Here is a 25,849-nt window from a genome sequence, read left to right as displayed (position 1 = left end):
TAAATCAAAACAATCATGGATGCCAGGCAATATTTAAAAGGGACACAAACATGAGAGCAATGATGCTGGTCACACCATGAGTTGTGAATTTGCCGGTATTCCCATCATGACATCATATCTCAATGCAAATTTAGACTAAAACTCAATACGCTTGGGGCCAACAATAACCTTTGGAAAACTGAAAATTACATCTTGGTTTCCAGGCTGCATAGTTTGTTTTTAAGTAAATTTTATTAGAATATGGAGGATACTGACAAAGTAGAACATCAGCTAGGGTACCATATACTTGCTAGACTGATTAAAGTAATAAAACTGTGTCAAAAATTCAATTGCTAAAAATAAATACTATACTGCTTTTTTTTTTTTAACCACTGGAGCTACACCTGCCTCCTGTCACTTAATATTAATTTGCTATCTGGCACTGTATGAATTGTTTTTTCTTAATAAGTCCACCGAGGATGAAAAATATTTTTTACTGTCTAAAATTAAGGGACTTTAATTAACCTAGTAATTACATTTGTTAAATACAATATCCTCATACAAATTATGAATCACTTACTCTATGAGTGATTCAGGGTGTGAGTAATACAAACTCATTCTGTTACTCTGTCTCTCTCTACCCTGAAATATTTCCTAAACTAGTCCACATTTTCATTTTTCTAGGCTTATGTTACAGAGTAATTTATTCTTGCTGGGTCAGCCCTATTCATGGCCCAATAATTCACTTTCCAATATATGGCTTTGCTAAGGCCCTTCTGAGTCTACCAACACTAAACACAAAAACAAATAAACAAAAACTATGCAAAACAAAACGAAACACACAACCAAAGGACCAAGAGCTTTTTCTAGCTTCCCCTGCCCTAAAGACCAAAACTATGATTTCTAATAGCTGGTTTTTAAGTCATTCAAGGGTTCCTAAAAAGAATACTATAGAGGGAAGCGGATGTGGCTCAACTGATAGAGCTTCTGCCTACCATGTGGGAGAATCTGGGTTTGATCCCTGGGGCCTTGTGGTGAAAAAGAAGAAGAGAAAGCATGCCTGTGTGGCAAGCCAATGCCTGCACAAGTGCCCGTGTGGTGAGCCAGTGTCCACACGAGTGGCCTGCAAGTGCCCCCGTGGTAAGCCAGTGTGCCCTGCACAAGTGAGTCACGCAGCAAGATGATGACGCATCAAAAGAAAGACAAGGGGAGAGTCAAGGTGAAGCGCAGCAGAAACCAGGAACTAAGGTGGCACAATTGACAGAGAACCTCTCTCCCCATCAGCGGTCTCCAGGATTGAATCCTGGTGAATCCTAGAGGAGAGAAAATGAGAAGAGAAGACAACACAGACAGCAAAAATAGCAGGGTGGGAGGAGGGGAAAGGGGAGTGGGGGAAAGAGTACTATAGGGCTATTTCCTAGCAAGCCACCACAAAATTAATAGTAACAAAAATAGCAACACCTCTAGCTATTTGCTATAATACCCTATTTTAAGTGCTTAATAGATATTATCTCATTTAATCCTCACAACAGCCCTGTTGGGTATTATTATTATCCCTACTTTATAGATAAAGAAACTGCTACACAAAGAAGTTATAGTAACTTACCTAAGGTCACACAGCAAGTAAATGGTGAGGCCAGGATATTAGGAAGGGGCTTCTTTTTTTTTTAAAAGATTTATTTATTTATTTTTAATCCCCCCCCTCCCATGGTTGTCTGTTCTCTGTGTCTATTTGCTGCATCTTGTTTCTTTGTCCGCTTCTGTTGTCGTCCGCGGCACAGGAAGTGTGGGCGGTGCCATTCCTGGGCAGGCTGCACTTTGTTTCGTGCTGGGCGGCTGTCTTTATGGGTGCACTCCTTGCTCGTGGGGCTCCCCTACGTGGGGGATGCCCCTGCGTGGCAGGGCACTCCTTGCACACATCAGCACTGCGCATGGGCCAGCTCCACACGGGTTAAGGAGGCCCGGGGTTTGAACCGCGGACCTCCCATGCGGTAGACGGATGCCCTAACCACTGGGCCAAGTCCGTTTCCCAGGAAGGGTTTCTTTTTAAGGTTACTTCTAAGTACACTCACTTTCTGTATCAAAACCAGTGCAATGCAGTCAAAAGGACAATGAGATAACATCTTGCACCACAGAGCATGGCCATTATTAGAAACACAGAAAACATTAAGTCCTGGAGAGGATGGCAAGAAATGGGAAAGGAACACTCCTTCACTGTTGGTGGGATTGTAAAATGGTGCAGCCTCTGTGGAAGACAGTTTGGCTGTTCCTCAGGAAGCTAAATATAGAACTCTGGTACAATCTAGCAATTTCTCTACTAGGAATATATCCAGAAGAACTGAAAACTCTTACATGAACAGTCACCTGCACACCAGTGTTCACAGAGACATTATTCACAATTGTCCAAAGATGGAAACCCAAGTGTCCATCAACCAATGAATGGGTAGGCAATATGCGGTATATACAAACAATGGAATACTATGCTACAGGAAGAAGAAATGAAATTGGGACATATATGATAACATGGATGAATCTTGAAGACATTATGTTAAGTGAGGTAAGCCAGACCCAAAAGGACAAATATTGCATGGTCTCATTAATATGAACTAAACATGAAGAATAAATGGAGTTAGAACCTAAAGTATAGGTTATTAGGAGATAGAAGGAATGCTGAGAAAGACTACTGATGCTTAATGTATGTAGAGGTTTTAATTAACTTTACTGTAAAAGTGTGGAAACGGATGGAGTTGACAGTAACACATTATGGTGAGTAGCAGCTGGTTTATAAAGGGATGTAACTGTCAACTGACAGAAAGCTGGAGAATAAACTGGAGACTGAATAACAGTGAAACCCAGAGTTGATTGAGAATTATGGTTGATGGTACAGATGCAAGAATGTCCTTCTGTGAGCTAGAAGGGATGTACACCATTATTACAGGGTGGTGAGAATGTAGAGAAGCAAGGTGTAGCAGTTTGATATTGTTTATGAATTCCAAAAATAGATATTGGGTTTGTTTATAAACTGGTCTGTTCCTCTGGACATATTAAATTGTATTAACTTCAGAGGTTTCACTTTTACTTGATTAAATTATGATTAAGGCTTTGATTGGGCCATGTCAGTAGGATATTGAGTCCCTGCCCCCTTGGTGGGTGGGGACTCTGAGAAAACCACAGCAGAGGACAGAGTTTAAGTTTTGATGCTGGAGCCCTGGGAAGTAAATACATAGAGAAGCAGATATGCGAGGAAAAGAGAGAAGGTTCCATTAGACATGGCAGAGGCCCTGGGAAGAGAGATGAACCATTTGTCTGATAGTTTACATCTGTCCTGGTGGAGGGAGCAGAGCAGCTGAGTCCAGAAAGAAATGAGCCCTAGGGAAAGAGAAACTAGCTTTATGCTAACCTAAAAAGGAAAAAGCTGGGACCATGGATCCTTAAGAGGAAGAAGGAAGGCTGAACCCACACAGACATTGCCCGCTATCTTGCTCCAACATGTGGCCAATGACTTGGGGTGAGAAAGTACCTCTTTTGGTACCTTGAGTTGGACTCTTTAGGGCCTTGTGACTGTAAGCTTCTATCCCAAATAAACACCCTTTATAAAAACCAACAGATTTCTGGTACTTTGCATCCCTTTGGCTGACTAAAACACATGGGAAAAATACAATTGGTTAAGTTATGGACTGTAGTTAACAGCAATACTTTAATATTCATGCATCTATGCCAAAGATGTACCGTGTTGATAATGGGGGAATATGGAAAAAGTGTGCCAAATGTATGCTATGGACCATGGTTGTTTGTAACAATCTGATGATCTGATGATATTATCTCATAATCTCTTAGAGATATCCCACCGAAGTGTGGTACATTGGTGAAGGATGTATGGGAATTCTACACATATGCATGATTGTTTTATAAGTTCACAACTTCTGTAATAAAAATGTTAAAAAAAAAAATAGGGTGGATTTGATGTTGTGCACATTTGTTTTGCAAGTTCACAACTTGCTACTATATACTTATTGTTTACGCATGTTCATTTATACTTCAATAAATTTAAAAATATCAGTGCAATGTGATTTATGTTTTTTGTGGGGAAGGGTCATCTCTGTATTATTTCTTCAGATTTCAGCATGCAGAATTCATGGTTTTCCTCCGTGCTATTGTAAATATCTGTGAGAACCAATTGCTGTTTATTATTTATTTCTCCCTACCCCTCATTGTTTGTACTTGCTGTGTCTGTTTGTTTTCCTTGTTTCTTTAAGAGGCACCGGAACCAAATCCAGGGTCTCTGATATAGGAGGAAGGCACCTAATCGCTTGAGCCACCTCCATTCCCTGCTTTGTTGTATCTCTCATTGCATTTTCGTGTCTCTTGTTGCTTCAGTTTGCTGTGCCTGCCCACCATGCCAGCTCACTGTCTTGTTTATCTTCTTTAGGGAGCAGTGGGAACCTCTGCTCCCTGCTTTATTGCGTCTCTCATTATGTTTTTCCTTGTTTGTCTCTTGTGTCAGCTTGCTGCACCTGCCCATCATGCCAGCTTGCTGTCTTCTTTAGGAGGCACTGGGAACTGAACCAGGGACTTCCCATGTGGTAGGCAGGAGCCCAATCACTTGAGCTACTTCTGCTTCCCTGCTGTTTACTTTAAAAAAAAAAAGCCTTATTTTATTTACTTTCTTTTTCTTTTTATTTATCCCCCACCTTCCCCAGATGTTTCTCTCATCCATCTGTTTATTGTTCACTCACCTTCTCCAGAAGGCACCAGGAACTGAACCAGGGACCTCCCACATGAGAGGGAGGTGCCCAACAGACTGAGCCACATCTGCTTCTCACAGGATGCTTCATCAGTTAAGTTTATGACCTCTGCTTGTTGCAGTGGGGGCGGAGCCTACCTTGTTGTGGCAGAGGCCGCTTTCTAGCTCCTTGAGGGGAGGCAGCATTCTATTGTGCTGGGAGGCAGTGTCTGCTCATCTTCTTTAGGAGGAACCAGGACCTGAACCCAGGACTTCCCACATGGTAGGTGGGTGCTCAAGTGGTTCAGCCACATCCACTTCTCTGCTGTTTACTTATTAATATAAAAGACAAACATCTAAAATCCCCATCTAATTTCTTCTGTTAAAGAGACAGACTTCAGGTTGTAAGAAGTGCAAATGATTTGACATGTCCTACCTGTGTTCAAGAATAGGGATTGGCCTTATGTTCTATCCCTGTTCTCTGACATATCCTACCTATGTTCTAGGATCAGGGATAGACCTTATGTTGAGTGAAGCAAGCCAGGCACTGAAGGACAAATATTACATGACCTCACTAATATAAAATAAGCAAACTGAGCAGACTCACAGAGCTAGAGTCTTGAAGATAGGTTTACAGGAGACAGAAAGGGAGAAGGTTGTGAGCCAATGTCCATATGAGCAAAATCTATGATAAGGTGGAAGGGTGTAGTTGTGCAGTGGATGGGCATAACAGTGGTGCTACTGGGTTGGGTGGCGCTGGTCTGTAAGGGAGTAGGGTGGGGAGGGTGGGTTGGACTGTCCATGGAAATGGGGGGAGGGAGCAGGTGAACGATGGGGATTGGTGAGTATGTGGTTGAAATTACAATGTTGGGAATGCTTTTTTGGCAAATATGGCAGGGGAGGGTTACTGGTTTAAGGTATTGAATGTGGGGGGCATATGGGACGGGGTGCACCTGGGGCAGACCTCTGGAGAGTGTGTAGTGTTCATCTTGTCAGTGTGCTGTATCAGTGGGTGGAGATTCACATAATTAGGGGGAAGGAGGCTCTTGAGAGCACAGGCAGTGCCTAATAGGGGAGAGCAGGCCAGTACGGCAAGTCTTCAATAATGTTGTAACTAAGAATGTTGTCCTTCAATGAGTTAATCTTGATGGTTACCATGGGTCCCAAGGGGAGGGAGAGGGATGAGTGGAATGGACAGAACATGGGGCAATTTTGGGGCAATGGAATTGTTCCGTATGATCTTGCAATGATGATGGATACAGACCACGTTAAACTTCATCAAAATCTATAGAAGTGTACAGTCCAAAATGTAGACCATAGTGTAGGGAACTGACCATGGTTAGTAGAAATGTTTCAAAGTTTGTACATCAATTGTAGCAAATGTGCCATACACATGTAAAATGTTATTGATAGGGGAGAGGGGGAAAGGGGAAGGATATTGGGTATATGGGAATCACCTATATTCTGATTGTGAATTTCTGTAACCTAAAGCTCCTTTGAAGATGGAATGGAAAAAATAAGACAGTGGGGGAATAAACAGAAGAGGATGTCACTGTGCATATGGGACAGAAGATCTTGCAATAATGAAAGCCATAATTTAAAAAAATTTTAATTTTTAAATTTCTTTTTATTATTTCAAACTTTAAAATAATTTATATTTTATTAGTTATTTTTAAAACTATCATTATTATATCATTTTCCTATTTAATTGTATCTGGTTATTTTGTTGGCTTCAATTTTGGGGAGGTTTTGGATCGCAGGGGGGTTACAGCTGTGGCAGGGGAGGATCATTTGTGTGGGGTGTCAGAGATGAGGGATGCATGGGAGGAGGTTCACCTAGGGCATACCTATAAGTCAACTGTTCATGGGACATTGTTACAGTGGGTGGAGATTCACATGATAAGCAAAAGAATATCAAATTCCTATCCTGGGAGTTCTGCCACATTCTCTAATGGGACAGTAAGAATCCCCTGAGTGCCCTTAATAGTGATGAATCTACTTATGAATCTTCACTTTTGATATTGAAACTTAGCCTAGTATTATAGGTTGCCTAAGAGTTACCTCCTGAGAGCCTCCTTGTTGCTCAAATGTGGCCTCTCTCTAAGACAAACTCAGCATGTAAATGCATTACCTTCCCCTCAGTGTGGGACATGATTCCTGGGGATAAGACTCTCTGGACACTAAGGGATTACTACCAAGCACCAACTAGCAATGCAACTGGAAAAAGACCTTGACCAAAAGGGGGAAAGGAAAAAGACAAATGAGTTTATATGGCTAAGTGACTTCAAAGTGAGTTGGGAAGTCATTCCAGAGGTTATGCTTATGCACGTCTCAGCAGGAACTCATTGACTGCCAAAGTAAATATTGCCTCAAATAGTGGGGCTCCTGAGGGATCTGGAGACATGCAGACACTATAGGCAGGGCAGATAGCTCAGAAGTTTGGTGCTGTGTCAGTGGGCCCTACTTTGGAATTTATGCTCCCCAGTGTGACAGAGTTGAATTCCGTTGTGGTTTCCCTACACGTGGCTCTTCTGCCTCTTCTATTTGAACCTATAGTTAGTACTAGAGTTGATAGGTATATGTCTAAGAAACTTAAATCTTTGGGCTTTCCATGTGCCAGTTGGGCCATGAATCTCAATGGAGTTGTAACACCTACTCTCTAGTTCATTGGATTCACCAAGGACAACCAATAAGGAAGAGATGATGGACAAGGATGATCTCAAGGACAGAGTCTACAACTGCAAGCAAGAATAGTCCCATGGGATTTAAGCCCCCTCTCAATTAGAGGTGGAGTGGGCATTACCATCCCAGAATCCTCAGAACTGGGGAATGAACAATGGACTAGAGTAGACTTACTATTACTCTACTATAGACTTATTGTGATTCTAGCAATGGAAGAACTTTTATCATTGATGTGGAGGTAGTGGCCACTGGAGGTTTTGAGGGAAGGGAAAGGGAAAAATAGCTGTAATTTGGGGGCATTTTGGGACTTGGGAATTGTTCTGAATGACACTGAAATGACAGATACAGGTCACTATATATCTTGTAATAACTTACAAAAATGAGCGGGAGACAGTGTAAACTACAATGTAAACTATAATCCACATTTAGGGGCAATACTCCAAATGTGTTCATCAACTATAACAAATGTACCACACTAATAAATGCTGTTCTTAATGTGGGAAAATGTGGGAGGGCTAGGGAGTGGGACATATAGAATCCCATATATTTTTTATGTAACATTTATGTAATCTAAGTATCTTTAAAAAATAATAAAAAAGTATATTAAAAAGAAATCAGTGTAATGTGATTTATGTTTTTTGAGAGGCGGGGTCATTGCTGTATTTCTTCAGATTTCATCATGCAGAATTAAGAGTTTTCCTTCCTGCTATTGTAAAGGTCTATGAGAATCAATTGCTGTTTACTTTTTAATGTAAAGGACAAACATCTAAAATCCCCATCTAATTTCTTCTGTTAAAGGGACAGGCTTCAGAATGTAGAAAGTGCAAATGATTTGATATATCCTGTGTTCTAGGATCAGGGATAATTCTTCAGTCAGTAAGGGAGAGCCAAAGGTCCCTATAGCTTAAGAGCACTGATTTACTCTTTCATTTTGAACATGCAGGACAAAACTCTTTTTTTTTTTTTTTTTAAGGGAGATACTGGGGATTGAACCCAGGACCCCATTTATGTGAAACAGGCGCTCAATCACTCAGCTATACCCCCTGTGCAACAAAAGCCTTTTAAAAACCAAATCTGATGGTTTTAGATTTGAGTCTAAATCTTAAACGTTTCTCAAATTAGGAAAAGTAATTTATAAAATTTTGTCTATATTACAGAGAGAGCCCAGTAAAATGCCCTTTTTTTTTTTAAGCAACTAGAGTTCCTTTCATCAAATAATGTTTGGAAATTGCTTCTCCAAGCTCTAGAGGAAATCTTTCCATAGCTTCTTTAGGAGTGTGGTAGATCTTACAATGCAAGGCTGGTCCTATTTCCTAACTAGGCAAATAGAATGAAAAAGTATTCATTGACACAGCGTCAATAGCATTATTTAATTTATCTTAAGAAAAAAAGTATCAGTAAATAATTACCTCTTTAAATTATAACTGCATTAAAATCTTAGAAATTTATTTATCACAACTTCTACATCAATAAGCACCACACATAAAAAACTAGTGGATAATCTAAAGCTTCTTTCAAAAAAAAACCCCAAACTAATGGAAAACTACAACAAAAACTAATGGAATGCAATACTGGAAGTTCAGTCCTTTCTTCTTCCATCTCCTCCTCTTGATCCAAGCCCAGAAGAAAAATGTGTTAAAGACTCCCCTAGTTTCAGCACTAAGAAATATAATATTAGGGAAGTAATACAAATAAGGAAATTAGGAGAAAATAGGGATGCTTAGTTGTTGGTTTTTCCTTTCCAGGGCCATTCATACCTGCATTCTTCATCACTTTTGATGAGGGGATCAGAGCCTACTGTACCCACCAGGAACTTGGGACTAAGCAGAGGCAGACGAACATGCTGCAGCACCTATGAGATAATAAATGATATTAAAGATATGAGTTCCCATCTGCAAGATATATAAGAGAATGCATGACCCATGCTCACCTACTGTTTCCAATTGTTTTGAGATCTAATTGAAAGTGAAAAAAAAGAAAGAAAGAGAAAAGGGCAGCATTAAAAAGTAAATGAAATTAACTCTAATCACCAATTCAGTAAAGTAATTAATTGGAAAATTCAAAGCACACTAATGTCACTTCAAAATGCTTCTTTAAGTTTTCAGCAAAAGCTCTTCTAAAATCAGTGTAAACAACTAGACTCAAATTGATTAATTAACATTCCAGAAAAATATGCTGTTAACTTGTAAAAGACCAGTATCATAACAACAAGAGAGGGTATTAAACACTTCACTCAGTGACTACTTATACCTCTTTCTTATCATCTCTTTATTCTTCCAAGTGAGGTGGGATTTCCAAGCTACAGTGAAAGGAAGCATGATAATTAGCAACCTTCCTTTCTTTTGTTCATTATTTATGTTATCATCCAAACGCACAGTTGATACAAAATAGAGGGTGTGGCAGTTTGAGATCATTTTATGACTCCAAAAAAGAGAAAGATTATGTTTGTGAACTCATCTATTCCTCCAGGCATGAGACTCTTTGACTGCAGGGGCTGAGGGGCCTTTGGTTATTTGATAAGATTGCTCTGGCCTTTAGATTTCACTAGGTCAGGTGAGTCCCTGCTTCCTTGTTGTGTCTGTTAGAAAGGGACTGCATTAGTCAGTCAAAGGGGTGCTGATGCAAAATGTCAGAAATCAGTTGGTTTTTATGAAGGGTATTTATTTGGGGTAGAAGCTTACAGTTACCAGGCCATAAAGTGTGTAAGTTACTTCCTTTACAGTCTTTTGCCACATGATGGAGCAAGATGGCTGATGACATGTGCTAGGGTTCAGGCTTCCTAAGTTCCTCTCTTCCTGGGGTTCATTTCTCTCTGGGCTCAGTGCCTCTGTTTTCTCCACAAGGTCAGCTGTAGACTACGAGGCTCTCTAGGCTTTGCCTTTCTCAACAAGACCAGCTGTCGACTATTAAGTGAATGGCTTGTTTCTCTTCCCAGAGCCTTCTCTTTCCTCATGACCAAGCTCCTCTGTGTGTTTATTTCCCAAGGCTCCAGCTCAAGCCTCCAGCATCAGAACTCCAACATCAAAACTCCCAACTTGGTCCTTTGCCATGTCTTTTATCTGTGAGTTCCCATCCACCAAGGGGAGGGGACTCAACACCTTACTGATGTGGACCAATCAAAGCCCTAATCATAATTCAATCATGCCCAGGTACAGACCAGTTCACAAACATAATCCAATATTTCTTTTTGGAATTTTTCAATGATATCAAACTGTTACAAGGATACTCACAGAGACAGACACAGGAAGAGAGAGCTCTGTCATTTTTTTTCATTTTTTTTTTTTAATATTTATTTATTTCTCCCCGTCCCGCCCCCCCACCCCGGTTGTCTGTTCTCTGTGTCTATTTGCTGCGTCTTTTTCTTTGTCCGCTTTGGTTGTTGTCAGTGGCACTGGAATCTGTGTTTCTTTTGGTTGCATCATCTTGTGTCAGCTCTCCGTGTGTGTGGCACCATTCCTGGGCAGGCTGCACTTTCTTTTGCGCTGGGCGGCTCTCCTTACGGGGCGCACTCCTTGCGCGTGGGGCTCCCCTACACGGGGGACACGCCTGCATGGCACGGCACTCCTTGCACGCATCAGCACTGCACATGGGCCAGCTCCACACGGGTCAAGGAGGCCCGTGGTTTGAACTGCAGACCTCCCATGTGGTAGGCGGACACCCTATCCATTGGGCCAAGTCCGCTTCCCAAGCTCTGTCATTTTTGATCCTGCCATGTGATAGCAAGAAGATGACTCAAACAACTGAGGTCTAGGGAGAGATAAGCCATTTGCCTGATAGCTTACAGCTGAATTTTGGAAGACAGTATAACAGCCAAGACTGATATAGGAAAGAAACAAGCCCTATGCCAGGTGTGAGAGGACTATAGGATCACTTAGGCATGAAGCCTTAAGAGGCTGAACCCATGGGAAACGATAAGCCTGGAGGCAAAGGCAGAGACCAGTCAGAAATCGGTGGCCATCTTGCTTCAACACGTGGCAACTGACTTTGTTGAGAAAGCACCTCCTCTGGTTGGACTTTTTATGGTCTTGGAACTGTAAGCTTTTACCCCAAATAAATCCCCTTAATAAAAGCCAACAGATTTCTGGCATTTTGCCTAGGCACCCCTTTGGCAGACTAATACAGAGGGTAAGCAAAGGAGCAAAACGTTTACAACAGTAAGCAGTCAAAATGCTTCTAGACACACTTCCTTAATTATTTGAAAAAAAATTATGGGATTTCTGCAGTCTAATAATATAAGGGAGAGTGAAATATTCAAGTCAAATACATATTATTTCATCTAGTACAATGCAGTTTCTTAGAAAAGCATTTCCATCATTACCTGGGGTAACTGAGGACGTCTTTCTTGAATACTGTATTTGACCCAGGCCATCACTGCATTGAACACCTGTTCTTCACTGCGAACGTTTAGCTCATCACTAGATATTATATCAATGAGTTGATTGGCTGGAAGCAACATGAACTCTTCACTTTCCATCACCTGTTTAAAGTTAGGCAAGAATGAAAGAAAAAAAAAACTGTGTTCATGTTTTGATATATATTGTCTCAACCTTTTTTTTAGAAGAGTTATAAAGTAAAGCTCTATTCCACAATGAAGCTGAAGTTCATGAAAATACCAGAGGATAAGGGAAAAAAAAAAAAAAAAAAAAGGAACAGAGGAGAGTAGAGAGACACAGAACTGAGGAAAAACAATAATGTGTGATTTCAAGCGATTTAAGAAAAATGAATTATCTTTTTTCCCGAAAGTAAGGGAAGCATCAAAATAAAATTTTTATATTCAAAATAAACCAAATTAACTATAGCAAATTAAAACTCCAGGAATATAAAAGGCATATAAAAAATCAAGAAAAGCTTTCAGAGGAAGATTAGTTGCAGAAAGGGCAGTGTCCAGAGCAGAAACATCAAAGCACCCATTTTAAAAAAGGAATAAATCAGCAATTCTGTAGGCAAGAATGAATACGGAGAGAATTAAAACAGTGGAAGCCTCTGATGTCCAAACCATTCTGATATATATGCCAATGAGAAACTACAAACACATCAATAATTAATCTTTACCCAAGACTAGGGAATTGTGAGAAATGGAGATGAAATGACAAGGCTATTACCCTTTTGTGTAGCCCAATCACAAATTCCAAGATCTCCCAGACTGTTCTTCAGTGTGTACAGTGAAAGGGAGAGGGTACTATGCAAAGGAGAGCAGTCACTGCTACCCTCTATGTTGTTCTATGCTCAGAAGATTAAGCTACATGAGATGTCCATCAGTGCAGGCAGGACATGATTAAGAGCTCAAATTCCTACTTTGATAACCTCTCATGCAGATGACAGATTCTCTTGGGACAGGGTTATTTGCATTGTTATCAAAATCCAAACATTTAAGAGGATATGAGGTAAGTCATAATAATTTGGATATTTGATTAAGAGCGTTTTTCCCAAGTACATTAGAAAACAATGTGAATCTCAAAACAGCTAAGGACCATGAAGTCAGTTACACCTATAACAAACAATACTAATGGACATTTCAATTTTTAAGCACAGAGTCTTCCAGTCATCTGAGTGAGAGATCTTCTGGGGTTCAGGAAATTGTATAGATAAATTTTCAATTTTAGCTGAGGTTGCTTAGCCAGCTAATTTAGTAATTAGAATGATAGCATTTTACTCTCTGTATAAGGTTGCCAGATTTACTGAATAAAAATTCCAGAAAGTATTTGAGACATAAACCAAAAAAAAAAAAAAATTGTTTATCTGGAATTTGAATTTAAAGGGGCATTTTGTATTTTTTCTGGCAACCCTACATTGGGGGATATAAAGTCTGGAACCAACTTTGGAGCCTAGTTCTATTAAGTGTACTAGCCTCTAAAGCATGCTACTTTACTCTACTATACTCTACTTTAGCCATGGCTGCATCTTACATTCCAATCTTATTTTCTATTTGCTCTGATTTCTTCACTTATGTACAAATATCATTTATCATATCTTTGTGAAGTGCCTTAACACTCTTCTTGGATGTTGTGAGAATATAAATTTTTCTCCAATTTAGTGTTCATAAATCAAATGCTATATAAACATCAATGATCAGCAAGTTCAACCATTAGTGAATAAACCACTAAGATATTAAAAAATCACTCACTGGAATCATGAGGTATCTGGATAATGTGAAAAATCATGTCTGAAAATATTTGTTTGGCACTTACCAAGAGCAGAGAGTAAAATTAATACTTTTGATAGACAAAGTTTGAGTAAAATGCCACTTCTTTTCCCACCAACAAGAAAAATACTAATGATATACTATCAGGACAAATCTTGCATTGAAGTCTAACCTTGCACCAAATAATCAGGTTAAGAAAATAATGCTTCAAAGTATCTAGTCTTAAATAAGAGTTTAGAGAAAACCTGAATTTTAAGTCCCATATTATTATGTTAATCAGTTTATTTTAGCTTCTTTAGATGAATGCATACTATTTAAAGAATTAAAAAAGAATAAATAAGAAAAATCACAAAGAGTTCTAATAGAAAATGGTGAAGTTACAGCTGTTTTTAATTTATGTTTATGGATAAGAATAACACTGTATGAATTAAGCTAGGTTGAATGTAACAGAAAGAAATTCAATAAGATTTGATTAAGTTTGAGAATAATTTAAACGAATCACAATTCTTAAGCCTCAAATGATGACTTTGTTTTTCATATAATGGAGCCATCTAGTCCATAAACAAGGGTAAGGTTTCCTCACTGGGCTTTCATTAATGCTATCAGGTATGCTTTGGAGGCAAGGTTAGAACAGAAAGGGAGTGTATCCCCATGATATATATGGGACCAACAAGGCTCTTGAGAAATTTTATCAGCAGAAACATTGCCAATTTTGAGGGAAAATGTCAGAGACAGGACAAAATGAAAGAAAAAGTTTGGATTTTTAAAATTCTAACAGTCAGGAAACAGGCTGATAAAACTACTCAGTTGAAAACATGTGCTGCCATTCATGAAAAAAAAGGAAGGATGACTCTGAGGGTAAAGCCATAAACCTAGAGGGTGGAGCCACGAGCCATAAAGAATTATTCCCAGGCCTTAAAACGCAATGATGCTTGCCCTATGGGGTTATGAAATTGCTTGGAAATGGTGTGTCCTTTTTTTTCTTTTCCTATTTTCTCACTTTCTGAATGGGAATGTCTGTAGATGTTTCCTATCTCTGTCAGGGCACTGTGTTTTGGCAGCCAGTAACTTGCTTTCTAGTTTCACAGATGGACAATTTGCCCCAGATGGATCATTACCAGAGTCTCACCTACACCTGATTTAGATGGTAAGATTTTGGATTTTGAGATAATATTTAGATGAGAATTTGGATTCTGAATTGAAGCTCTAATGGGTTGAGATATTGAGGGATGTTGGGATGGGGTGAAAGTATTTTGCATATGGGATGGGCATGAATCTTTGAGGTTCTGAAGGCAGACTGTGGTAGAGAGATGAATGTTTGTCCAAAGATGTTTATATGGCTTGAACTGTACTCCCCAAAAAAGATATGCTCATGTTTTAACCCCTGGTCCCATGAATGTGACTTTATTTGGAAATAAGGTCTTTGAAGATAAGATTAGTTAAGATGAAGCCAAAGTACATTAGGGTAGACACTAATCCAATATGACTGGTGTTCTCGTAAGAAGAGAGAAATATGGAAACAGAGATGGACACAAGAGAGAAGACAGTCATGTGAAGATGGAGACAGAGATTGTAGTGATGTTTCCACAAACCAAGGAATGCCAAGGATTGCCAAGAGACACCAGAGGATAGAAAAGACAAAGAAGGATTCTCTATCACAGGTTTCATAGGGAGCATGGTCCTGCTGACACCTCGATTTCAGACTTCTGACTCCAGAACTGTGAGAGAATAAATTTCTGTTGTTTTAAGCCACCCAGTTTGTGGTACTTGATTATGAAAGTCCTAGGAAACTAAGACAATGCCCATGTTCTAACTTGTTATAGCAGCAATAGGAAATAAATACATCTCACATTACCAAAACCAATGCTGAGTTATAGTTGCACCATATTTTGGCAAAGATGTGGAATTGTCTGACTTTTACATTTTAGCCCAAAGGGTATGTAGCAGTTTCTCATTGTGGTTTATTTATATTTTTAAGATAATAAATAATATTGAGATTTTTTTTCATGTGCTTGCCATCTATATAATTTCATTGATAAAGTGTCTTCAAATATTTTGCACATTTTTGTATATTTTTATTGAGTTTTAAGAGTTCTTTATAAATTCTGGATACAAGTTCTTTGTTAGATATTATATTACAAATATTTTCTCCCTGTCTGTGGCTTGCCTTTTAATATTTTTAATAATGACTTTTTAAGAACAGAATTTTGATGAAGTCATTTTATCAACTTTTTAAATGATTCATGCATTTTGTGACCTTAAAAATGTTTGCAAAGATCTTTTTTTTCTTAAGTTTTTTTTTTTTTTGAATTAATACTTTTCTTTGAGGTGAAGCTGGGACCTTGTTATGTGGGAAACTGGTGCTCAACCACTGAACCACATTGGCTCCAGCTCCGAGTTGGTTTTTTGTTTGTTTGCCTGTTTGTTTTTTGTTGTTGTTTTTAGGAGGCTCTGAGAACTGAACCTGGGACTTCCCATGTGGGAAGTAGGTACTCTACTGCTTGAACCACGTCCACTCCCTTTCTTCAAGTTTTATAGTTTAAGTTAAAAAAAATTTTTTTGTGTTTTTTTATTCTTTATATAGTTTTAAGTTTTTATATTTAGATTTATGATCCATTTTGAGCTAATTTTTGACGGCAGGGTAAAGTAATGGTTGAGATTAAAAAAAATTTTTTTTTATAAGGATATCCAGTTCTAGTACCTTTGGTTGAAAAGATTAAATATTATTTTCTCATTGAATTACTTTGGTACTTTTATTGAAAATTAATTGGTCATATGTGCATGGTCTATTTGTGAACTCTATTCAATTTTATTGATCTATACATCTATTCTTTAACATTATCACACAGTTTTGACTAGCGTAACTTTATAGTAAATATTGAAATCAGGTACTTTAAGTCCTGCAATTTTGTTCATTTGCAAAAATTATTTTGGCTATTCTAGATCTTTTCAATTTATTTCTACAAAAAAGCCTAGGATTTTGATTGAGATTATATTGAACCTATAGATTTTGAAGTATTGACAAATTAACAATACTGAATCTTCCTATCCATGAAAATGATAACACTCTCCATTTATTTAAGTGCTCTTTAATTTACTTCAGCAACATTTTATAGTTTTTGGTTTACAGGTCTTACGTATATTCTCTGGTAAGTTTCCCTAAGTATCTTATTTTTAAAATGTTAATATATATGGTATTTTTAATTTTAAATTTAAAATACCACAGTAGAAAGAAAAAAATAATTTTTGTATATTTATTTTAAAAAATATTTATTTATTTACCCTCTCCCCCTCTTGCCTGCTGTGTCCATTCGTTGCACATTCTTCTGTGTCTGCTTGTCTTCTCTTCAGGCAGTACTGGGAACCAATTCTGGGGCCTTCCAGAGTGGGAGAGAGGTGCTCAATCTCTTGCACTACCTCGGCTCCTTGGTCTGCTGCATCTCTCATTGTCTCTCCTCTGTGTCTTTTTGTTGTGTCATCTTGCTGCACCAGCTCTCCACTTGGGCTAGCCTGCCTCATGGGCCAGGACTCCTGCGCAGGCCAGCACTCTACTTGGGCCAGCTTCCTGTGTAGGCCAGCACTGTGTGTGGACCAGCTAACCTTCACCAGAAGGCCTTGGGAATCAAACCCTGGACCTCCCGTATGGTAGACAGGAACCCAATTGCTTGAGCCACATTCACTTCCCATATATATTAACTTTATATGTTGAAAGGCTGTTAAACTCACTTATTAGATCTAGTAAGTCTTCTATAGATTTCTTAGAATTTTCTACACACATGGTCACGCTGTCTATGAACAGCTGTTTTTTGTTTAGGTGTTTTTTTTCCACTTTTTTAATTTTTTTAAAGATACTTCGATTATATAAATGTTACAGAGAATATATAGAGGATTCCCATATGTCCTGCTCCCCACACCTCCCATATTTTTCCACATTAGCAACATCTTTTTTCAGTGTAGTACATTCATTGTAATTGATAAACACGTTTTGGAGCACTGCCACTAAGCATGGATTATAGTTTACATTGTAGTTTACGCTCTTGTGGGAAAATAATTTAAACTGCATTTGAGCTTTTTTTTGGGTAAGATTTATTTTTAATTTATTTCTCTCCCTTCCACCCCCCACCCCCCGGTTGTCTGCTGTGTCCGTTCCCCATGTGTTCTTCTGTGTCTGCTTGCATTCTTGTCAGAGGCATCAGGAATCTGTGTCTCGTTTTGTTGTGTCATCTTGCTGTGTTAACTGTGTGTGTGGTGCCACTCCTGGGCAGACTGCACTTTTTTCGTCCTGGGCGGCTCTCTTTACAGGGCACACTCCTTGCACATGGGCTCCCCTATGCAGGGGATTCCCCTGCATGGCATGGCACTCCTTGCACGCATCAGCACTGTGCATGGGCCAGCTCATCACATGGGTCAGAAGGCTCGGGATTTGAATGTTGGACCTCCCATGTGGGAGGTGGACACTCTATCTGTTAAGCCAAATCCGCTTCTCTACATTTGAACTTTGTATGACCTGTTCCTTATTGTAGATGTTGCAGTTGTTCCTTATTATTGTAGATAATGCTGCAGTTCTGATATCAAACAGCTGCTCGGTAGTTTCCAATAAATACGATGTGGAAACTAGGGTCAAGGCTCTCAGTTCCAGAAGATGTGAGTCCCCTGGTCCCATCTTTATCTCCTCTCTTATATATGTCTCTCTCTGTCCTTTATTTTGTAAAGTTCTGTGTTGCCTTCCCTTTGAGCCAACCTATCACTGAGCTGATCTCAGCAACTGGCACCCAACGTGGGTCTTGAAGGGAAGAAGGCTCACAGCACACTCTCTCCCATTGGACTCTGCAGGTTATGGCTGGATATATAAGGGTCTGTATCTGTCATTGTAATATCACTCAGGATGATTCCCAAGTCCTAAAAATGCCCCCCTATTATACCTGTTTTTCCCTCTCCCTAATCCCAGAAATTCATGTGTCACTGCCTCAACAATGGTATTTCTTCCATTGCTGGAATCACAATAAGTCAATAGTAGAATACTAGTAAGTTTATTTTAGTCCGTAGTTTGTTTCCCAATCCTGAGGACTCTGGGATGGTAATGCCCACTCCACCATTAATTGAGGGGGGCTTCGATTCCATACATCTGATGGATGGGACACTCTTATTTGTAGTTGTAGGCACTCTTGGTTCCTTGTTATGTTGTTTGTCCATCATCTACTCCCCATGAGTTGTCCTGGTGAGTCCACTGAACTGGAGAGTAGGTGTTGCGACTCCACTGAGGTTCAGGGTTCAGTTGGCACATTGACAGCCCAGATTTAAGTCTCTTAGATGTACACCTACCAACTCTAGTACTAATTATAGGTTCAAATAGAAGGACAGAAGAGTTGTGCATAGGGAAACCTATGCTGAGTCTAACTCTGCCACACAGGGAACCATAAACACCAGATTAAGGACCACTGGCAAGGAGCCAAATTCCCGAGCTATCTGCCCTGATGGGACAGTGTCTGGATGTCTCCATATCCCTGAGGAACTTTGCTATTTGGGGTAGTTCCTTGGGTGTCAATGAGATCCTGTTGAAATGTGCATATGTGCTACCTCTGTGATGGCCTCCTGACTCACTTTCAAGTCTCTTAGCCATATAAACTCATTTGTCTTTAGCTAACCCCCCTTCCGTTCCGATCTAAGAGCTCTTTGTTTTCCTTGGCTTATTTACTGCCTTGGCTCTCCAGTACAGTGTGGGTAAAAGTGGTGAGAGTGGAAATCCTTGCTTTGTTCCTGATCTTAGGCAGAAAGCAGTCTGTCACCATTAAAGATAATGTTGGTTATATGTAATTTTGTACATACCCTTTATCAAACTGAGGAAGTTTTTTTAAATTATGATTTTTCTCCTTTATACCGTTAACATGGTAAATTTATCAATTCTTAAAAATTGATTACTTTTTAAAAATTATTTTTTTTAATTTAAGAAGTTGTAGGTTTACAGAAAAATCATGCAGAAAATACAAGTTTTCCATATACATCCCTCACAACATCAGATTTCCCCATTATTAATATTTTACATTAGGCACTCTTGTTACAATTGCTGAAACAATACTATTATAACCATACTAGTAACTACAGTCTATAGTTTCCACTAGGGTTCACTGTGTTATACACTCTTACAGTATTTTCTTTAAAATTTTAATTCTAGTAACCATACTCAAATATATAGTTAAGTGCTATTAATTATGGTCACAATGTTATGCTACTACTGCTACCATCCATTACCACAATGTTATGCTACTACTGCTTCCCATCACCCCAACCGGAAATTATGTACCAATAAAGCATTAACTCCCCAGTCCCTAAACCCTCCCGAATCCCTGATGATCTACATTTTACTTTCTAACTCTATAGGTTTGCTTTTTCAAATTATGTCATATAAGTGACTATTCATCCTTTTCTCTCTGGCTTATTTCATTCAAAATGATGGCTTCAAGGTTCATCCATGTTGTTATGTATCATAAAATCACTCTTTTTTGGCTGAATAATATTCCATTGTATGTATATACCACAATTTGTTTATCTACTTATCTGTTCATGGACACTTGGGTTGCTTGCATCTTTTGGCAATAGTGAATAACGTTGCTATGAATGTTGGTGCGAAAATATCTGTTAAAGTGCCTACTTTCAATTTTTTTTTGATATATATTATACACAGAAGTGGAATTTCTGTATTATACGGCAATTCTATGTTTAATTCTCTTGAATAACCACCAAACTTTCCTCCACAAAACTTGAACCATTTTACCTTCCCACTAACAATGAATGAGTGTTATTATTTCTCCATATCCTCTCCAACACTTAATTTTCCACTTTAAAAAATAGTAGTCATTCTTGGGGAGCACATGTAGCTAAAGTGGTTGAACACCTGCTTCCCATGCACAAGGTCCCAGGTTCGATCTCTTATACCTCTTAGAAACAAAACAAGCAAATGAAAAAAAACCCAGCTCTCATTGCAGGGCAGATGTAGCTCAGTGGTTGAGTGTCTGCTTCCCATGTATGAGGTCCTGGGATCAATTCCTAAGGTGTTGATCTAAAAAAAAATTAGCCATTCTAACGGTATCTTATTGTGTTTTGGTTTGCATTTCCCTTATGGCTAATGATTTTGATTATCTTTTCATGTGATTTTTGGATATTTGTACATCTTCAAAGATGTGTCTATTCAAGTTCTTTATCCATTTTAAAAATTGTAATGTTTGTCTTTTTTTGTTGACTCGTAGGATTTCTTTATATATTCTGGACATTAAACTCATCAGATATGGGGTTAACAAATATTTTCTCCCATTCTGTGAGGTTCTGGCTTACTTTCATGATTTTATGAGGTCCCCATTCATCTATTTTTTTATATTTCTGCCTATATACTGGGTGTTTAATTTTTTATTTTTTTATTTATTTCTCTCCCATCCTCCCCCCTGCCCCAGTTGTCTGTTCTGTGTCCATTTGCTGTGTGTTCTTCCTTTTGTCTGCTTCTGTTGTTGTCAGCAGCAGGGGAATCTGTGTTTCTTTTTGTTGCGTCATCTTGTTGCGTCAACTCTCCGTGTGTGCGGAGTCATTCCTGGGCAGGCTGAACTTTCTTATGCGCTGGGTGGCTCTCCTAACGAGGTGCACTCCTAGCGCATGGGGTTCCCCTATGCGGGGGACATCCCTGCATGGCAGGGCACTCCTTGCGCACATCAGCACTGTGCATGGGCCAGCTCCACACGGGTCAAGGAGGCCTGGAGTTTGAACCGTGGACCTCCCATGAGGTAGACGGACACCCTATCCACTGGGCCAAGTCTGCTTCCCATTTACAATGGGTGTTAAAGTCTAAGAAACCAATGCTACCATAAAGTCCTGGAGATGCTTCCCTATATTTTCTTTAAGGAGTTTTATAGCTTTTACATTTAGCTATTTGAGTTGATTTTTAACAAAGATTTATTTCTCTCTCCCCACCCTCTTGTTGTTTGCACTTGTTGTGTCTGTTCATCTTCTTTGTTTCTTTAGAAGGCACCAAGAACCAAACCTGGGGCCTCTGATGTGGGGGGCAGGTGCCTAATCACTTAAGCCACCTCCGTTCCCTGGTTTGTTGTGTCTGGTTATGTTTTTCCTCTTGTGTCTCTTATTTTGCCATTTTGTCATGTCAGTTCACCATACCAGGCTGTTGCACCAGCTTACCATCCTACTTGTCCTCTTTAGGAGGCACTGGGAACCTCTGCTCCCTGCTTTGTTGTGTCTCTCATTATGTTTTTCTTCTTGTGTCTCTTGTTGTGTCATCTTGCCACGCCTTCCCATCTTACCAGTTGCTGTCTTCTTTAGGAGACACCAGGAACCAAACCATGGACCTCCCATGTGGTAGGCGGGAGCCCAATCGCTTGAGTCACATCCACTTCCTAAGTTGATTTTTGTTTATTATGTGAGGTAAGGGTTCACCTTCATTCTTTTGCATATGGACATCCAGTTTTCTGAGCACTATTTGTTGAAAAGACTACTCTTTTCCTATTTCGTGGACTTAGCACTCTTGTCAAAAATCAGTTGTCCATAGATATAAGGGCTTATTTCTGAACTATCAATTCGATCCCATTGTCACTGTGTTAGTAGCTTGCTATTTTGATTACTAAGGCTTTGTAATAAGTTTTACCATAAGAAAGTTTGAGTCCTCCAACTTTTTCTTTTTTGCTGTTGTCTTTTTCAAAATGGCATTGGCTACTCAGGACTCTTTCATATAAATTTAATGATTAGCTTTTCCTTTTCTGCACAGAAAGTGGTTAGAATTTTGATTGGTACTGTGTTGAATATGTAAATTATTTTGGGTAGAACTGACATCTTATCAATATTTAGTTTTCCAATCCATGAACTTGTTTTTTCAGGTCTTTTCTGATTTTTTTTTAGCAATGCTCTGTAGAGTTCTATGCGCCAGTCCTTTATATCTGTGGTTAGATTTATTCCGAAATATCTGGTCTTTTAGTGGCTATTCTGAAATTTTTTTCTTAATTTTCTCTTAAGACTGTTCATTACTAATGTATAGAAACACTACTGATTTTTGCATGTTGATCTTTTACTCTGACACTGCTGAATTCATTTATTAGGTCTAGTAGGTTTGTTGCATATTTTTCAGGATTATCTGTATATAGAATCATGTCAATTGCAAACAGGGAAAATTTTTCTTTTTCCTTTTCAGTTTGTACACCTTTTATTTCTTTAACATGCCTAATTGCTCTGGCTCTAAGTTACACTACAATGTTGAATAACAGTAGTGGCAGTGACATCATTGTTTTGTTCCTAATCTTAGAGGGAAAGCAGTCTTCTACCATTAAATATGATGTAAGCTGTGTTTTTTTTTCATATTTGCACTTTAACATGTTGAGGAAGTTTCTTTTATTCCTAGTTTTTCTAAGTGTTTTTATCAAGAAGGGGTTCTAGGTTTTGTCACATGTCTTTTCTGCATCATTCATTTTATTAACATAGTATATATTAGTTGATTATCTTATGTTGAACCATCCTTACATACCTGAGATAAATCCTGCTTGATCATAGTCATAATTCTTTTAATGTGCTGTTGTATTTCATTTGTTAGTATTTTTTGAGAATTTTTGTATCTGTATTCATCAAGGACATTGGGCTGTAATCTTTTCTTGTGGTATCTTTATCTTTGGTATTAGAATGATGTTGGTCTTATAGTATGAATTAAGGAGTGTTCTTTCCTTTCCAATTTTTAAAGAGTTGAGCAGGACTGGTGTTAAGCCTTCTTCAAATGTTTGGTAAAATTCACTGGTGAAGTCATCTGGACCTTTCTTTGCTGGGCAATGTTTGAATATCATTTCATTCTCTTTACTACTTGTTAATCTGTTGATTTTATTTTTTCTTGATTCAGCATAGGGTGTTTTAAGAATTTGGCCATTTCATCTAGGTTACCTAATTTGTTGGTGTACAGGTTCATAGTACACTTTTAAAATCCTTTTTATTTCTGTGGAGTTGGTCCACAGAAATCATAAATGTCCCCCTTTCATTTATGATTCTAGGTATTTGCATCCTCTCTCTTTTTGTCACTCTAGCCAATAATTTGTCAATTTTATTGATTTTTTAAAAAATTAACAACTTTTCATTTTGTTGATGTTATTGTTTTTTAATTTTTAATTTTCTTATTTATTAAAAAAAAAGACTTATTTATTTATTTATTTCTCTCCCCTCCCCCCCGCCACCTGGTGGTCTGTTTGCTGCATATTCTTCTTTGTCTGCTTCTGTTGTTGTCAGCGGCACAGGAATCTGTGTTTCTTTTTGTTGTGTCATCTTGTTGTGTCAGCTCTCCATGTGTGCGGCGCCATTCCTGGGCAGGCTGAACTTTCTTTCACGTTGGGCGGCTCTCCTAACGGGGCGCACTCCTTGCGTGTGGGGCTTACCTACGTGGGGGACACCTCTACATAGCACGGCACTCCTTGCGGGCATCAGCACTGGGCATGGGCGAGCTCCACATGGGTCAAGGAGGTCCGGGGTTTGAACCGTGGACCTCCCATGTGGTAGACAGACGCCCTAACCACTGGGCCAAGTCTGCTTCCTGATTCTATTGTTTTTTATTCTCTATTTCATTTCTCTTCTCTCTAGTTTTTGTTATTTCACTTTCTGCTTTAAGTTTCATTTGCTCTTCTTTCTTTCCTCTGCTTGTTAAGTCTTTAATTGGAGATCTTTTTTTTAGTGTAATCATTCAGAACTATGAATTTCCCTCTCAGCACTTCCTTTTCTGTATTTCTTAAGTTTTGGTATGTTGTATTTTCATTTTAATCCACCTCAAGAAATTTCCTAATTTTACTTCTGGTTTCTTATTTGGTCCATTTGTTGTTTAAGTGTTTAATGTTTAATTTACACATTTGTGAATTTTCAGTTCCCTCTCTGTTATTGATTTATAGCTACATTCCAATGTAGTCAGAAAACACACATTGTATGATATTAGTATTTTTTAATTTTTTGAGATTTGTTTTGTGATCTAACATATGGTCTATTCTAGAGATTGATCCACATGCACAAGAGAAAAATATGTATTCTGCTGTTATTGGGTGAAATGTTCTATATATGTCCGTTAGTTCTAGTTGGTTTAGGGTATCATTCACATCTTCTATTTACTACTGATCTTTCTAGATGTTCAATCCATTATTTTTGCTTTTTTACTTTTTGAAGATTTATTTACCCCCCCCCCCATTGTTTTGTGACTGCTGTCTGCTCTCTGTGTTCATTAACTGCATATTCTTCTATGTCTGCTTGTTTTCTCTTTAGGCAGCACTGGGAACTGATCCCAGAACCTTCTGGAGTAGGAGAGAGGTGCTCAATCTCCTGCGCCACCTCAGCTCCCTGGTCTGCTGCATCTCCCATTGTCTCTCCTCTGCATCTCTTTGTGTTGTGTCTTCTTGCCATGCCAGCTCTCTAAGAAGGCCAGCACTCCACGTGGGCCAGCTTGCCTTTCACCAGGTGGCTCTGGGAATCGAACCCTGGACCTCCTATATGGTAGATGGGAGCCCAGCCACTTAAGCCACACCCACTCCCCTCAATCCATTACTGAAATTGGTGTATTGAAGTTTCCTACTATTAATGAAAAATTAAGCCAATTTTGCCTTTCCAATCTGGCAATATTTTCTTCATATATTTTAAGGCTCTGCTATTAGGTGCACATATATTTATAACTGTTATGTCTTCTTGTTGAATTGACCCCTTTATCAGAATATAATGACATTCTTTGTCTCTCATAACAGTTTTTGATTTAAAGTCTATTTTATCTGGTATTAGTGTATGAATCTCAGTCTCTCTTGATTACTGTCTGCATGCTATATATATATTTTTCCCATCCTCTCCACTTTGGACCTAGTTAGGTCTTTGAATTTAAGGTGAATCTCTAGTAAGCAGCAGATAGTATGGTCATGTACTTTTACCTATTCTGTCAATCTCTACTTTTTTTTTTTTAAAGATTTATTTATTTAATCCCCCCCCCCCCCCGGTTGTCTGTTCTTGGTGTCTATTTGCTGCGTCTTGTTTCTTTGTCCGCTTCTGTTGTCGTCAGTGGCACGGGAAGTGTGGGCGGCACCATTCCTGGGCAGGCTGCTCTTTCTTTTCACGCTGGGCGGCTTTCCTCACGGGCGCACTCCTTGCGCGTGGGGCTCCCTCATGCGGGGGACACCCTTGCATGGCACGGCACTCCTTGCGTGCATCAGCGCTGCGCATGGCTAGCTCCACACGGGTCAAGGAGGCCCGGGGTTTGAACCGCGGACCTCCCATATGGTAGACGGACGCCCTAACCACTGGGCCAAAGTCCGTTTCCCAATCTCTACTTTTTAATT

At 39.0% G+C, this 25,849-nt stretch overlaps 1 protein-coding gene across 2 annotated transcripts in view; it reads right to left on the bottom strand.

The window, feature by feature from the left end:
• Positions 1-25,849, bottom strand: part of KLHL20 (kelch like family member 20) — a 112,834-nt gene that overhangs the window by 38,208 nt on the left and 48,777 nt on the right. For both annotated transcript variants that reach the window (XM_012522059.4, XM_004484774.4), the window contains exons 4-5: positions 11,703-11,861; positions 9,142-9,236 (exon numbers count right to left, since the gene is read on the bottom strand). In XM_012522059.4, coding sequence (XP_012377513.1) covers positions 9,142-9,236; positions 11,703-11,861 — 254 coding nt within the window. The remainder of the gene's footprint in view (positions 1-9,141; positions 9,237-11,702; positions 11,862-25,849) is intronic.

Source organism: Dasypus novemcinctus, chromosome 13, assembly GCF_030445035.2.
Source record: "Dasypus novemcinctus isolate mDasNov1 chromosome 13, mDasNov1.1.hap2, whole genome shotgun sequence".
Lineage (NCBI taxonomy): Eukaryota > Metazoa > Chordata > Mammalia > Cingulata > Dasypodidae > Dasypus > Dasypus novemcinctus.
The sequence above is the reverse complement of the archived record's forward strand: the minus strand, read 5'-3'. Positions and strand labels throughout refer to the sequence as shown.